This window comes from Euprymna scolopes, chromosome 2 (assembly GCF_053919585.1).
Source record: "Euprymna scolopes isolate OS-2025 chromosome 2, ASM5391958v1, whole genome shotgun sequence".
Classification (NCBI taxonomy): Eukaryota; Metazoa; Mollusca; class Cephalopoda; order Sepiida; family Sepiolidae; genus Euprymna; species Euprymna scolopes.
Window position 1 is genome coordinate 79,338,194 of NC_136483.1, and position 15,606 is coordinate 79,353,799.

General features: G+C 31.6%; 2 protein-coding genes across 4 annotated transcripts in view; one reads left to right on the top strand and one right to left on the bottom strand.

The window, feature by feature from the left end:
- LOC145292852 (uncharacterized) overlaps nt 1-5,136 on the bottom strand; it is a 299,621-nt gene extending 294,485 nt beyond the window's left edge. For 2 of the 3 annotated variants that reach the window (XM_080138977.1, XM_080138960.1), the window contains exon 1: nt 4,533-4,670. The gene's annotated coding sequence lies outside the window, so the exon portion shown is untranslated. Of the gene's footprint in view, nt 1-4,532; nt 4,671-5,098 lie in introns of those variants that run through there. The other variant, XM_080138969.1, reaches the window with a different exon arrangement.
- A 76-nt stretch (nt 5,137-5,212) lies between these two features.
- LOC145292886 (mitochondrial inner membrane m-AAA protease component paraplegin-like) overlaps nt 5,213-15,606 on the top strand; it is a 99,362-nt gene continuing 88,968 nt past the window's right edge. The window contains exon 1 of the mRNA XM_080139017.1: nt 5,213-5,973. Within this exon, the coding sequence (XP_079995143.1) occupies nt 5,533-5,973 (441 nt within the window). The 5' untranslated portion in view covers nt 5,213-5,532. The remainder of the gene's footprint in view (nt 5,974-15,606) is intronic.

A 15,606-nucleotide genomic window follows, 5' to 3' on the forward strand; every position in this document is an offset into this window, starting at 1 on the left:
CTGCATGTTTAATTATGAGGCAAGGGTTGCACAATCTCCAACCACACCTCTCCTGAATTGACACTGCTCAAGTCCAGTGGCAAAAAGAAATCCAAGATAACTGGAAATAATGCTGAGATAATTGGAGAGCACATAGAACACCTAGAATTCCCAAATGGTCACCCATTTTAGTACAAACTAGGTTCAACATTATTTAACTGATAATCTAACGGGAACCAGTGTGTCAACGTGATTACGCTGTACATAAGATCAGAGATGATTAGAATATTGTATTACACAGAATTTGACAAAAGATGGATAAAAGTGGCAAATACTATAAAAAAAAAAAGAAAGAAAAAAAAAGGAACTAAGTGAGAATACATGTTGCCTGTTTGAACATGACACATATGATCTGTGTCTGTTGGGACTCCATTCCAGTTAAGGTAAGATACTCTTAACTAGTAGTGGATTTTCCCTCATCACCAAGTCAACAGAGTATGGGCCATTGTCGAGATGGTCTTCTTCTCTGTTGACTAAGGTATGCCTTTGGTCCTGTGCAGTTCTAGGAGGTTCAACCTCCCAGGCTTTATTTTCTCCCGTTGAGAAGAGATTAGTTTATTGTTAATCGCCTGAGGTGCCCATAATGGGGGAATGCGGACAAGGTTGCCCAGCCACTTTTTCTCACGCCAAAGTATCCTTCCTCTAGAGTGCTAGATTTTTTATTTGAAATCAACCAGCTTGTTTTCAGTCTTAGTCAGAAAACAGTGTATACTTTACTCAGAGAGAATGGAAGGGCTTTACTACCATGTTTGCATGTTAGTAGATGACGTCACAAAGAGATTGGCAATGTCATAAAGATATCAGTTATCCATTTTACAAATAAATGCACTTTTATTTAAAAATGGATGATGTCATAAAATATGAATGATAGCTTTATGGCATCATCCAACTCTTCATCCAGTAACAAGGAAAGTTCCATAGACTTCCTGCAACTCAGTTAAGTACATAAGTTCTCAACTTTGCCATCGATTGATAAAACAACAGTAAGCAATTACGGTTGCTGCTGCTGCTTTTTAAACAAATATGCATACCAACACCTATATGAAAACTATTTTTATGACGTCACTTTTGAAAATACGATTTATCCTTTATGACATCATCAGTTTTACTCCCCCATACCGAGGATTGCCTATGGAACTGCTGAGACATTTTTGGTAGGCTAGAATGCTGCTCCTCTTGACTTTAAATATCTACCTAGATTTTCTCACATTAAAAACAGACCTTGTTTCTGACTCTGCCCTCGTTAGTAGGCAAGTAAATAGGGATTGATGTTACCAGAAACACAAAGGACAAAACTAAATCACTTGATTATTTGTATTATGTTTCTGCATGATAAAAACTCCGACGATATGAATTTAAAATCGGAAAGAAGAAATAAAAAGCTCAACGATTCGCCTGTTCCGTGGGTTTCATTCAAGAGATTGTAGGTTTGAATTTAATTATATTTTCAGCTGTTTTTACATGTGAAGTATTTTCTTTCGGCTTCCAGTCAGAAGAAGGATATGGATCGTTTTGTCACATTTTGTAGTTATTTCATTCGTAAGTTAGTTTGTAGGTTGTTTTTAATTGTGGGGCATTGTACTTTGGTTTCCAGATAATGTCGGGTCATCAAAAGTGAATACGCACCGTTTCAGGGCCAACCTTGCGACAGCTTTTTCTGCTGTTTCTGTATGCCATGTCAAAGATACAACAATTGAAAAAGTAAATTTTATATGATTTTACACTAAATTACGTTACTATTTGACTGTTTTAGTATATGTTCATGTATAATACATACACGTGTGTACGCGCACACTAAATTTACAGAGTAGAGTTTCTTATATTAAAAAACTAAAATATACTAGGGTAAATAGATCATTTAAACTGCTTCAGTGTGCTTCATGCTCTTGAAGTTTCACTTCATATTTATGTATTTAATATGACAATAACGGCTACACAAATGCAGATATTTTTTAATCATGTCATAAGGAAATCTATGATCGAAATACAAATTGCATTCGTGGACCCATTATTCCTCACTATTCTTTAAGTGTGTGTGTATGTGTGTGTGTGTTTAGAGAGGTTTATATTCGTAATATTACTCTTATCTTTGATTTGAGAAATTAATTATATTGAAATAATATTGCAATGAACATTTGTTTAATTCGATTAAATAAAAAGGATAAATATTTATGGAAATAACAAAATAAGTGTGTAACATTGAGAAATGTGTTATTTGTTGTGAAAATATAAATATACACATTATCACATGTTTAAATTCAATATTTGAAGAAGCTTACTTAAAAACAAAACATATTCTCTTAAAAGGGGTTACATATTTTTATATTCTCAATTGTACTAAACAGAATGACACAAGTACACATGGGGGGGGGGTCAATAATTTATTCAAACTTTCCCAAATTAAAATTTAGATTCGAAAAAAGGAGAAAATTATGTGGTTCAAAGTTACTGAATTAATTTGAAAAAATAAACGAAACACAAAAAGATTGACCCCTAGTCAAGCCATGTAGTTCCCCCACCCACCACCACCAAACACAAAGGGAATTATTTCTCTACCCTCCAAGCCGGTGTCTCAAGTGGACATAATTATTATTTTAATTAAAAACGTTAGTTATTTAAAACCGATCAACCATCATAGAAAACGAATTAAAATTATAAATAAATAGTTTTGTCAACAGATTGTGTAATGTAAATAATTGATTGTGCATTCTTAATCTAAAGTCAAAATATATATGGGTCATTTGGTAACCAAGTAGTTGTATATACTTTTTTTTTTTTTTTTTTTTTTTTTTTTTAACTAGGTTTAACAAAATAAAATAGAAAAAGTTACCCTTTGTCTATGGGAGATAGGAGGGGAAAAAATGTAATTATCAGTTTTGTCTTGATCATAGGCCCCAAATTTTTAAGGGGCGAGTAGAATTTAAATAAGGTAACTGATCAAAATTGAAATGAGCAAGAAATTTTAAAAATTCAGATTAAAATAAAATAATAATAGTAATAAAACATTAATGCTTTGACATTCACGAAAGCATTTTCTAGCTATAATTCTTTTGAATACGTAAAGAATTAAATTTTAAGTCATCCATTGCTTTCAATTAAAAAAGAAAATTAGATTAAAAAAGAAAAAAACTTAAATTCAAAACTAAAAGGGTAAATGAATAAAGTTGCAAAATAGGAAAGCTTTGTGTAAAAAACTAAAATAAATAAAAGAAAATAAAAGTTTAAGTTTTTTACTCCCTATAAAAGAAATATATTTAATCTTCAAAAATATTAAGATTTTGATTAAATTTTAAAGCAATAATTCCAAATAATATTTTCAAACCTTTCACGTGTAAGAAATAACAACGATCACATTTAAACTTAATAGGTACTTATGCACTTATGTTACCGTGCTAAAATAATAACGTTATTATTTAGAAAGCCATTTTTAACAAGAGAACTAGTCTGTACCTTACAATTTAATAAAAAGACATCATAAAACTCGAATTTAGCTTGACAGTACGATTTTAAAAATTTAAAAAAAAAAAAAGCACGGTAACATAAGTGCATAAGCACCGAAAATATTTTTTAAAACACTTTAAGTAAACAAAAAAGAAAAGTGATTAAAAAAACAAAAACAAACAACACATTTGAAATGACACACGTTACACACCAAAAATGTCTATAAATAAGTAAAAGATATTGCAGAGGCAAAAATAAAGCTTTGTATTAGTTTTCTGACAAAAGGGGGTTTTGATTTTTAAAAGTTCAGTAAACTCCTTTGTGATTAAGCGCTTTTTAAAAATAATAATAAAATGATAAGTTTATTATTTATTAGATGATACAGATGTTAAGTCTTAATTTTTCTGAACAAATCTTCGACATATTGCACATTTATAAGAATTATTTAGATTATTTTCCAACATAGAAGTAGAGAAAGTAACCTGTTTTAATTTAGGGGGGAAAAAGGGGTCGATCAAAAAAAGAACATATGTCAGTAAAAATAGCTGAGAATTTCGGATCTAAACCCCTAAACTTTGCTAAAAGATTTAATTTCCCCTAGAAAAGGAGATTTTATGGGATTACTAGCTTTTAATATTAAATATTAGATATTGTCTCACAGGAAAGAATAAATTAAACAAAACAACAAAAATAACGAAACATGTGCAACAAAAAAGAAGAGCTTTCTTTGACCACCCACATGACAATGTGTTTGAAAATAAGAAAATATTTTGATGATCAAAATGAACCTGATATATTTTACTGTTTCTAACGTGTTATCAAGACCATGATTGAGGTTTTTGATATGTTAGATATTTGATTAAACGTTTGGCAGCTTAAAAAAGAAAACAGTGGAGAGGGATCATAGAAAACTTGAGGGTAAAGAAAGAAAAGGTTATAAAGATGTGGTTCATTTTGTTGTTGTTGGTTTCGATTTTTCTTTTATATTAAAAACAAAAACATGACCATGAATGTAAATTCAGATAAATAAAGAGATTAATATAAGGACTTACGGGCATAATAACTCCATTCGTTCAGATCAGACGGATAATTTTTGGGATCCTTTATGGGCTATAGTTTTTATTTATTTTTTGGCAATCAGAATTCCGTTTATATTCTACATTGTTGCCGGTTGAGTAAGAAATTAAAAAAAATTATACAGAAACAAATCTTTCAGATTTGCCAGTTTTCTTTTGTTTTTGTATTTATATATATATATATTATATATATGGGATATATAAATACATTAAAACTTTGTAATATATTTTCATTTCTTTCTTTTGTTTTCCTTAAAATGATAAAAAAGAGGATGAAGAAGTAATCACGATGACAGCGTTTGTGTGTGTGTGTGTGTGTGTTGGAAGCCAAAAGACCCCCGAAACAAAAAAAAAAAAAAGAAAAACAAAAAGAAAAACTGGTAGAGAGAGACGAAGAGATTTTTTTTTTACTCAGGCCAGACGGGCCGGGATTTTACCCTTAAAATTTCCAGTAACAATTCCAGGGTATATTATTGAAATTAATGGACCGTTTGTTGGAATGTTTGTGAAAAATACGAAAATTTATTTTCTCTAGCACTCACCTTCAGAGGACGAGAGTGCTTTGACTTTACGCGGGGAAAAGCGCATTTGCTATTGGTTGAAATTCGTCACGTGATCTCGCCGTCCTTGCTAAATTCGTAACAACGTCGACGATTGGACGGTTTGCCGCGATCCCTCAGATCACGACTTCGGGAGATTTTAACGTTATTTTAAATTTCGGCATTATTTTTTTACAAGGTCACTAGAAAACCTCCTAAATTAAAAACAAACATCGAAAATTTAAATTAGCTTAAAATAATAAACATGAACGAATCTCGAGTGTACTTTTAGTAGGAACATGGCATCCTCCATAGTTTGACTCCACCAACATAGGCAAGGCTTAAGTGACTTGGATTTTTTGGGATTTTATTCGTCGGAGAAAGATTTTATGGTTCATTAACAGCACAGATCAGAAGTTTAGCTTATCTACTATGCTATGGAAAGGATCCGGAGCTTGCAGGGTTTGGTTTCACCGAGGATTTTACTATGGAAACATGCACGACGTTTGAAGTCTTTAAGCCATCATCATTATCGTCATGAGGAAAAGCGTCATGTTAGGCTCAGCAGCAGCACCAGCCAAGATGGACGCCATTACCAAAAAACAAAATGGCTAAATAATAATAACAACAATATCGATAATGTTGATAATAATAGACGTTCTTGTTGCGAATCTCACTGTTTGTCGAAGGTTGACCAGAAGGTGTCATTTTTATACCCTTGTTCGACTGGTGATCCACTTTCGGCAAAATATTGCACTTTTGTCGCGATGACAGACGAAAAAAAAGGAGAAGGGCAACAACGACTTTGTTTTGATGAGCAAAATAAAAACAAATATTTTTTAAATTCTTCAATTGGAAAAAATCCTTTTTTAAGAAAGGTTAGTTTATATATTTATATTTCTATAAAAAGTTTTTTTTTTTTTTTCACTTTTTTTTAATGTGAATTGTACTTTCTAACTTTTATGAAAGTTATAACTTAATAAATGTAATTATTTAACTGACTAATTTTAATTTTAAAGACGAAAAAAAAAATATAAACCAATTCAAATGTTTGTAAAGTTATATAAAAAGTTCATATGATTTTTAAAAGTTATAAATGAAAAAAAAAAAAAAAAAAAGTGTCTTATGTAACAATTCCGGTATTTTTAGAAAATGACTCTAGTTTGCAAACAGTTTTCTTTTGGCGTGGATGTTGCCAGCCGGGCTTAGAGTTAAAGCAGCTTTTATTTTATTTATTTATTTATTTTTTTTCTTCCTGCAGATTTTATAAAATCGCTTCGGACTCCAAGTTGGGAGGGATTCTATAAAATTACGGTGAAAGTTCCTTTTCATCCCCCCCCCCATAATTTCAAGGTTAATCAATCCTCTAAGTTGTCCTGAAAGGGGCGTCTCTAAATTGGGTTATTTTTGTTCTTCACTTTCATGTGCTATGGAATAAATCATCTATCCCTTGTGACCTGCCCTCGTAGGGAGGCATGCATGCACTGTTCTTTTAATTTTACTTCGGTCTATGAAGGATCTCATTCATCATATTTATCATGGGGGGGAATATAATTTAAAAAAAAAGAAAAAAAGCAGTCTCACGACCTCAAGAAGTTCTTCCTTTTTTTGACACTCCCCCCCCCTTCCAATACCATATCAAAGAGTCGCTGTCTATACCTGAGCCCTTCCCACTCCCCTTGTGTAGATTACCTGGTGAGTGTGCGGGGGGGGGGGACATTTTATTTGTTATTGTTCTCCCTCCCCCATTAGGATGCTATGAAAAGGATGTAGCCTCCGCCCATACAAATACTAAATACGACCTTGTGTCATACCCACGTGTTTTTAGTTTTCTATTTACATGTGGTATTTTGTTAATGTAATTGCAGCATCTTTTCTTAAATTAAAAATATAACTTAATCTTTTGAAAATATAAATTTGATTTTTTTTAATTGTGTGTATCGAAACAAACTAAACTAGATCGATTCAAATTGTGTAGCATTAGTATTTAAGTAAATAATCCCCAATTCTTAAATGATTTAATTCAAATCATTTAAGAATTGGTGGATTATTTACTTTCGTTTGTCGTAAAAAAAATTGTGTATTGTCTGGCGAATCTTATCGACAATCCTTTATTATTAGTTGTATTCGTATTTTATTTTTTATTTTTTTATTTATGCATTTATTGAACCGTGCTAGGCGGACGTATACGAGTGAGGCCGAGGCCCCTATTGCGAAATACGCACTGACTACAACGTTGTATTTAGCGCGTTGCAGGGAGCGTTTCGTTTTTGCTGTGGAAAAAAAAAAAAAAAAAAAAAAAAAGAATTTTGACCTGTCTGACTTTTTTTCTTTTTTTAATTTGGCTTGGATGTTGCGCTTTTCGGATTATTTTATTTTTTTTCTGCTGTTTTTTTTTCTCATATTGAAAAACGGTGAAATTTTTTCTTGAATTTAAAAAAAAAATTCGTGCTTATGCACTTGTTACCGTATTTTTTTTTTTTTTAATGGATTAAGTACCTCCCCAATAATTGAAGTGTTTTTTTTTGTTTTTTTTATTACTGTTTTTGAACGTTTAGAACTTGTGTCCATGCCCCCCACATACATATTAGGGATACTTTAAGTAGATACTCCCCCGCTATTAAATACAGTAGATAATACGGATTTCACATAAAGCCATTCTTAACAGGGGAACGGGAGAGTGTTGTGACTGTTGTGTATCTATTCTGTACTTTCACCTAACTATTTAATAAAATAAAGATATCGTAAAACTTGAATTTAATTAAAGTTAAATTCAGTACTTTTTTTTTTATATTTTAAATAGCACTAATTATTTTAATGATTTCTATCATGGTATATAAAGTCACCTGTTTCTAGATAAAATTTATATTTTTTTAAAAAACATAATTTGATTACTAAAGATTAAGCGATAAACTAAAAGATTTAAAAATGTAATCTAAAAGTTTTTTTTCGTATTTACAGGAAGGTTCGTTCGCCAAATTTGATCCAATATTGTAGTTAATACGGGATCCTGTTTGACAAAGACATTTTTATAGGGTAAACAAAACCCTCGTATTTGTGTGTGTGTGTGTGTGTGTGTGTGTGTGTGTGTGTGTGTGTGCGCGCGTGCGTGCGATCTTTTAGGGACTGTTTAAGTCCCGTTAGTTGCCAATATTGAATCTGTAATTTGTTTTCCTCTTTTTTTTTTTCGAATTGTCACCTGAACTTAGAATTAATGTTTTTTTTTTCCTTTATATATAACTAGCATGAATACCCAGCGTTGCCCGGGTGGAGAGAGCTGGTATACTAAGGATTGAGCAACCCCAGAGCTCTAAAATAATAAAATAAATGAACATTTGTTTCAATCAAAATAGCAGCGAATGCCCGTGCAATTGTAAAAATGAAAGAAAAAAAAAGCTGCACTGGACTGGACAGACTTGAACCTGTAACGTGAAAGAGGAAAAAGGTGAAAAAAGTTAATGCGTTAGCTGTAACGGGCACGACGACTTATGACGTCACGACAGGTCGAAATAACGTTTTTTAAACGTAGATTCAGATTGCCAGGTGCATGACTTGCAAAAATCTCGACACAAAAAGTGACCCCTCCTTGCAAGAAACGGCCCAGTTCACAAAATTCATCTTTTTGGCCAATTTTTACATATTTTTAATTCGAGAGATTGTTCTTTCTCACAGTACTAATTTTGTCCGATGTCTGTCAAAAGTTTTTGGCAGACATACAAACGCACACATAAACTAACACACATTTCCAATTTATGTAATAGACTAGCAGAGGTCTCCAGCGTTGCCCGGGTGTGTGGAGGTGTAGTAAGGAACCCTGGGGAGAGGGGATAAAAAAAGTGGTAGTAGCGGGGAGAGAGGAATCAAAACAACAGTAGGCAGTTTGGATGAAAAGGAAAAAAAGTCGTAAGGTAGGCAGGCTCAAACCCATAACACAAAGGAGGGAAAAAAAAAAAAACTAACGTCTTAGCTGATGTCTCCATCGCGCAACTGGAAGTCGAGACCGTTGAAATTAGGCGTAGCCAATACAACGGAGGGGATGACTTGCAAAAAAAGCAACCCCTCCTTGTAAAAAAAACAAAAAAACGACCGAGTTGAGGGTGAACGAATTAATGTTTTTGGCCAATTTTTTTATACTTGTCCGAAGAATCGAGCTTCAAAACGATACCAATTTAGAGAGGATCTGTTGCATGTGTCGAAAGTTTTTGGTAGACATACATACACACACACACACACACACATTGTTTTTTATATAATAGATTTATTACTGACACTACTACTATCCACAGCGGCATGTAGCTTGCATGGCATCGCAAAATATTCCTGCAAATCTCGTTAAGTATATCACCAGGTAATCCTTTGACAATTTGGCAAAGTAAGAAAAAAAGGGCGGGGGAAGAATTCTAACTTATTAGCAAAGATAATAAGAGTTACTTTTATACTTACCTGCATGTTTTTTGGGTTTTTTAAGGTCTTTGAAAGTGCTTTTATATCTATTTAAGATTAAAATTATCCTTGTAATAGTCGTCTATTGCCTAACCGTGGCCCCTTGTACTTTACCACGCTTGACTAGGCTATGCATATTTCTGTTTACCCATTTTCGATATAATTTTCAGTAAATGTTACTTTTAACTGTAACAACGCCGACAATTCTAGTTTGTGTTTTTAGGGGTTTTAGAGGCTGTTTAAAATGAATCTGACATTTAAACCCGTCACAAATTCATCATTCTGTTAAGACCTGTTTCTAGGGAATATTTTCTCACGGATAACCATTATTTTGTAGCTGTTGCGCATGCGCCCCTCCCCAAACAAAAGATGGAGACAGAAAACTGCCATGTCGTCAATATCTCTCCCACCACCAGCACAAAATACAAAAAGCACAGTTGCACAAAGATACATATTTTCAACCACAGTAACTATGCAAAAAATAGCAAATAACAGTAAAAGTGTAGTGTCTTTCCACCCTCCAAAAATCCTTTAAAATTACCACTATTAAATGTGTTAAAAATGGAAATAGCATTTAAGATTCCAGGAAACAAATAGTTTCTAAGATATGGAGAAATTATAGTTTCAAAAAGTGGGAGATCACTTTTCTATACTAAATTAACAAAAAATGAGCACCCTCATTTTGTTGTTTATATTTCAAAAACTACTTGTATCTGCCAAATATAAATGAGATTTTCTTAATCAGCATAGTTGAAAACCTTTAAAAGTCATTTTAAAGAAAAGTGTGGAGGTAGAAATAAGGTAAAAATTTACCTATAAAAAAAAAAACTAAACAAAAGTAATGTATGTGAAGTGTTAAAGAGCCCGGAAAAGGAAAGTAAACAAAATACTCCACAGAAAGTATAATTTGTCTAAAATCAAACAAAACAGTTATCGAAATAGACACCCCCTTTTGTGAGGGGTAAAGTATTTGCCCCAAATTTAACTTTGATAATTATTGTCAGGATGCTCACCCACAAATACTATAAACCAACAAAAATATTGTGGGTGACTGTGTAAAAGAAAACAATAAAATAGCATTGTGTAAGGTTCGCTAAGCCGCTCCATAATAAAAAAATAAACAATGGTACCTGTACATTTTGTTTGGGGAGGGGGGGGTGTTGTTAATGTGTGCATAAGTAAATGTAAGGTTATCAGTATTTAATTTTCTGTTTATGAGCGGTTCTTATTTTTTTTTTTTTTTTTAAAGACAATTGCCTCCTGTAGAGAGTGGTGCCATTTGTTAAAAGTTCTGGCATGTTCGTTTATGTATTAAAAGGTAGATTCTGGAATAATCGAATTGTCAGCTCTCAGCCAATGAGAATGGGCAGAATTTGAGAAGGGCAAATTTATTTTTCTTCAGGAAATGGAAAGATTATGCTATGTCTATGATTTTATGATCCTGTTACGAAGGGTGCAAGTACAATATCTGTAGAATGTGTATATTTCCTCTAAGTCTTGACTGGGGGCAGTAGGAGGACTTGATATTTAGAGTGGAAAAATAGGAACTACTTCCTTTTAAAGATAGTGCAATTGTGATGGTGTTGCTCCAGGATGAAATGTAGGATTTTATTATAACTACTAAATGTCTAAAATGTCATTCTAAAATTACATACGATAGTGATTAATAGTCTAGACATAATTAATTTGTATGTGACATCTGTTGTTGCAAACCTACGGTACTTTGGTTCAGAGGGGAATTTCTGCAATCAAAATATATATGGAGATTACCATTGTATATTATAATATACCATATATAATTATAATATGATATTATTATATATGCAAAATATAACCATCAATGGTAAGGCAAGATAAGTTACTTTTCTACCTAGCTGAATAAGTTTTTAGTGGTTTACATATTTTAAAACATTTATTTGGCTGGAAAAGCAAGTAATGTCAAATGTTATGTGAGAACAAGAAAAAAATGTCTGACCTGTGATTCTTACATTGTTGAAGTATCGAAAATGGCTCCAAAATAAAAAATACTTGTAGAAATTCACCCAATAAATGTCATGGTAAGATTTATTGGGTGAGTTTCGACCAGTATATTGTTATATTTTTGATCTTTAAGTCTTTATTGAAACTTTAATGGTGTAAGAGTTGCATGTCAGATATTTTTTCTTGTTCTCACATAATATTACTTTGCTTTTTGAACTGAATATTAAAAAATATGACAATATATAATCTATACATCTATAAAAGTGAGAATGTATGTGTGTGAGAGAGGACACTTCTCCATCTATATACTTAACAAATTTTTAATCTACAGACAAAAAATGGTGTATATAGGATATTTAGACATGTGGAAAATTTTTTAATAAGGTTTCATCCGGAAAAAAGGACTGCTAAGGGGTAAAGATTGAAAAATTGGTAGAGAAGGGTTTAATGTTACGTTTAATACCCATGGTATTTCTGTTTATAATAAATAAGAATTCTGTATGTATTAAAATATAATATTTATGCATATTTTATGATTGAGCAACACCGGTAGATATATAAATATGACAATATAATATATATAAATGACAATCTGACCCCCCAAGATCAGCATGGAATATGTACCTACATTAGAGATGGTTTTCTATGTGGTAGGGACATCTCTAGAGAAGATCCTAAATTGCTCTATATATGCTTTCGGATTGCACTTGCTCACACCACTGCGTTTATATTTGCCCTCTATCGCCCCATAACAGCAGAGTTACCATCTTTAAGAGCATATCTGAGAAAATTGACATTCTGTTTGCTCATCCTTCAGCTAACATTCATGTCTGTGGAGACTTCAATGTTCACAATGTGGAATGGTTAGCCCACTCAAACAAGACAGATGACGAGGGGAGGTTCTGTCCTGATTTCTCCATTGCTTATGATTTAATTAAGATTGTTCATGAACCCACCCGTGTGCTCGACAATGATCAGTATGTAAGTCTCCTAGACTGCTTCATATCCTCCAAAAAATTCCAGCAAAAACCTAACAGCCAGCCGTGGTTCTCTCCAGAATGTACTGCTGCCATTCCACACAGAAATCACTATTTCCATTGCTTCCAACTTAAGAGATGTATTGAGACTAAAGCTGCCTTCAGGCCTGCCAACAATTACTGTAAAGGAGTAATAAAGAATGCTAGAAGTTGTATGCTCAGTCCATCAAATCCAGTATGTCTCGTATGTAAAAATTCAGGTGATCGATCATCTCTCTCTCAATACAAACTAATCAGTCTTCTGTACGTCACGAGTAAGTTACTGGAATCTGTGCTAAATAGAGAAGTAGTTAACCGCCTCAACAAAAATAACCTCCTTAGTGACATGCAACATGGCTTCCGTTCTGCTAGATCTACAGCAGATGTGCTAAGAGTTATATCTCATAGAATTAGCAAATCTCTTGACAGATGCTTCCTTTCTCGGGCAATTGCCCTCGACCTATCAAAGGCCTATGATAGGGTATGGCATAAGGGTCTACTCCACAAAGTCTCCAGCTACAGTATAGCTGAAAATGACTTTTCAATGATTAAATCATTTTTCTCTGATAAATTCTGTGAGTCTGTCTCTGCTTTATCGTTATTTTTATGGCAAGTGCTCGTCTGAGCTCCAATCTATGGTCTCCCTTCACCAAACTGTCATTGAAAACACTCATTTAGCTGAAATCACTGTTAATAATTTCCCCCACTCTTAATCTGTGCCTACACCTAAATGTAGATTCCAGCAAACAAAGCTTCTTTCTTAGATCTGCACACATGTGGAACTTTATTCTATTTTCCTGCTTTCCAACGGACTATATCTACAAATAGATGACAACATGTTATATGATCTCGAAATTGATAACAATCTATTATGCTATGCCAAACTGTGAACACATTTTGTAATATTAAAAAAGAATATATTATAAAAAATACAAAAAATATTACAAGATAAAAAACTGACAGGTGTGGGTCAGTTTACACCGGCTTAGTACAAAGATAAAAATAGAGGATTTCTATAAATTTTTTTTTTTTTTTTTTTTTTTTTTTTTTTTTCTGAAGTCCAAATTATAGTCTCTTAATTTAAAATCGGGTAGAAAAATGTTTAAAGTTTTCTTTTTAATAATTAAATGAACAGATTGTTTCACAAAAGCTGTGTAAAACAAAAAAACAACACATAAATTTTACCAAATGTAAGAAAATTTTATTTCCTATTGATCTGCGTACTTTTAAATTTTAAAACTTAAAAAAATTTATGGGAGTCTAAAAGACTTAAAGAATGTTTGAAATGACTTCCATAAATTATGTGATTTGTAGAAACAATGCTGTGTGTTTAACAAGTGAAAAATCGAAAAATTAAACAAAAATACAGCTAATAATTGTCACCAAACACACTAAAATTTAATTTGTGATGAAACTTAGTGAAACTTTTTCAAGTTCTTTATTTGAAAATATTTTACACTATTCAAACCTTTGGACTTGCATGGTCGTCAATTATTATTATTATTTTTTTTTTTTTTTTTTTTTTTTCAAGCCTTCAAAGTTAGTATACAAATTCTTGAAAAAAAAAGGAAAAGAAAATAACAAACACAAGAAGTTTGCAAACTGAAAACTATGCAAGTTAAAAAATACGTTTTTTTTTTTTTTGTTTGGTAAAAATTTGTAACTTTTTCTTTTTTTTTTAGCTATGCTTCACTTTTAGTCATAAGCAGTAAGTAATCGTCAGAATAACTTCCAAAAGAAAAAGTTTTTTAATTTACAATAGGAGTCAGATTTAAAAACAATTTAATTAAAATATAAACTCAACTAACACCTTTTGGAGTTTGTTTTTAAATTCTCTTTGATTACACGGTAAACCACAGTAAGGTTATAGAAATGCAATACAAATTTGGTGAATTTTCGACGTTGCCATCTGAGCTCATTTATAGTTAAGAGTTTTTTTAAAAGGAGTTAATTTTTCGCCACATTGACTTTGGATTAAGGTTTATTTTTGTTTTTGTTTTTTTCTCCCAAAATATTACCTGATTGTATATGGAGTGATTTGATAAAATTACCTTCTATTAAACAAGTTTCATTCATGCTTATGATAAGTAGAGTTCTGTTCATTCTGCAAATATTTTGTAGAATTAACCCTGAACAATATTTATTTGAACAAATTTGGAGTGGTGAATTGTCAGCTGGTTTCCTTTTCTGCAAATTATGATAAATTTTTCGATACAATTTATTTAAGCAATATTGTTTATAGTTAACATAATCCATTTTGCAAGACATTCACATGAGAAACAAAACTCTACTCGTAAGTTGGAAAGACATTTTCTTAAATAATTAAAAAGAAATTTTTTTTTTTAAACTTTACTGGTGGTGACTAAAATATTCCAAATCTTAAAATTTTCTTTTTTTTTGAAAGTTAAATATGCATAGTTTCATTATCAAGAAAATTGCATGTGCAGCCATAATGCTGCTTCAAAAAAAAAAAAAAAGAAGCTTGTTTTAAACAATTCTAAATATATTTTCTCATTTCTTTTTACCAAATAAATGACTTTAATGTTCTAAATTTTCTAAATAACATTCTTTGCTAAGAACAACCTATTATGATTACTTTCACTAAATTTTTCATTCATTTGAAACCAAATGATGTTTATTTTAAAAACAGAACTAAAACTTTATTGGAGTGTATGAGAAAAATTTTTAAGAACAAATATAAACTGTAATATGAGACTGTTGTAGTACTTTGGTTTAAATCAAAAATAACATTTGTCTAGCCAATAAACATAAAATTACATATGAAAACTACATTTATTATTTTAAAAATTTAACTAATATTCTAATACACTTTATTTTTTAGGCAATTACATGTAAACAGTTTTAAAAAATTTAGTGGTAAAAATAAAATAAAACACCAAACAAAAATTGGGCAAATTGTGAAAGAATTGAAAAGAAATAAGTTGAAATATGTCAAGTTGAAAAAAGGATAGACAGGAGGACTGCAAAAATAATGACCAGAAATCCTTCACGATTGGTAATTGTTATTCCAAGCATATCTGACAAAGAACACCTCAAATAAAATGTATCCCA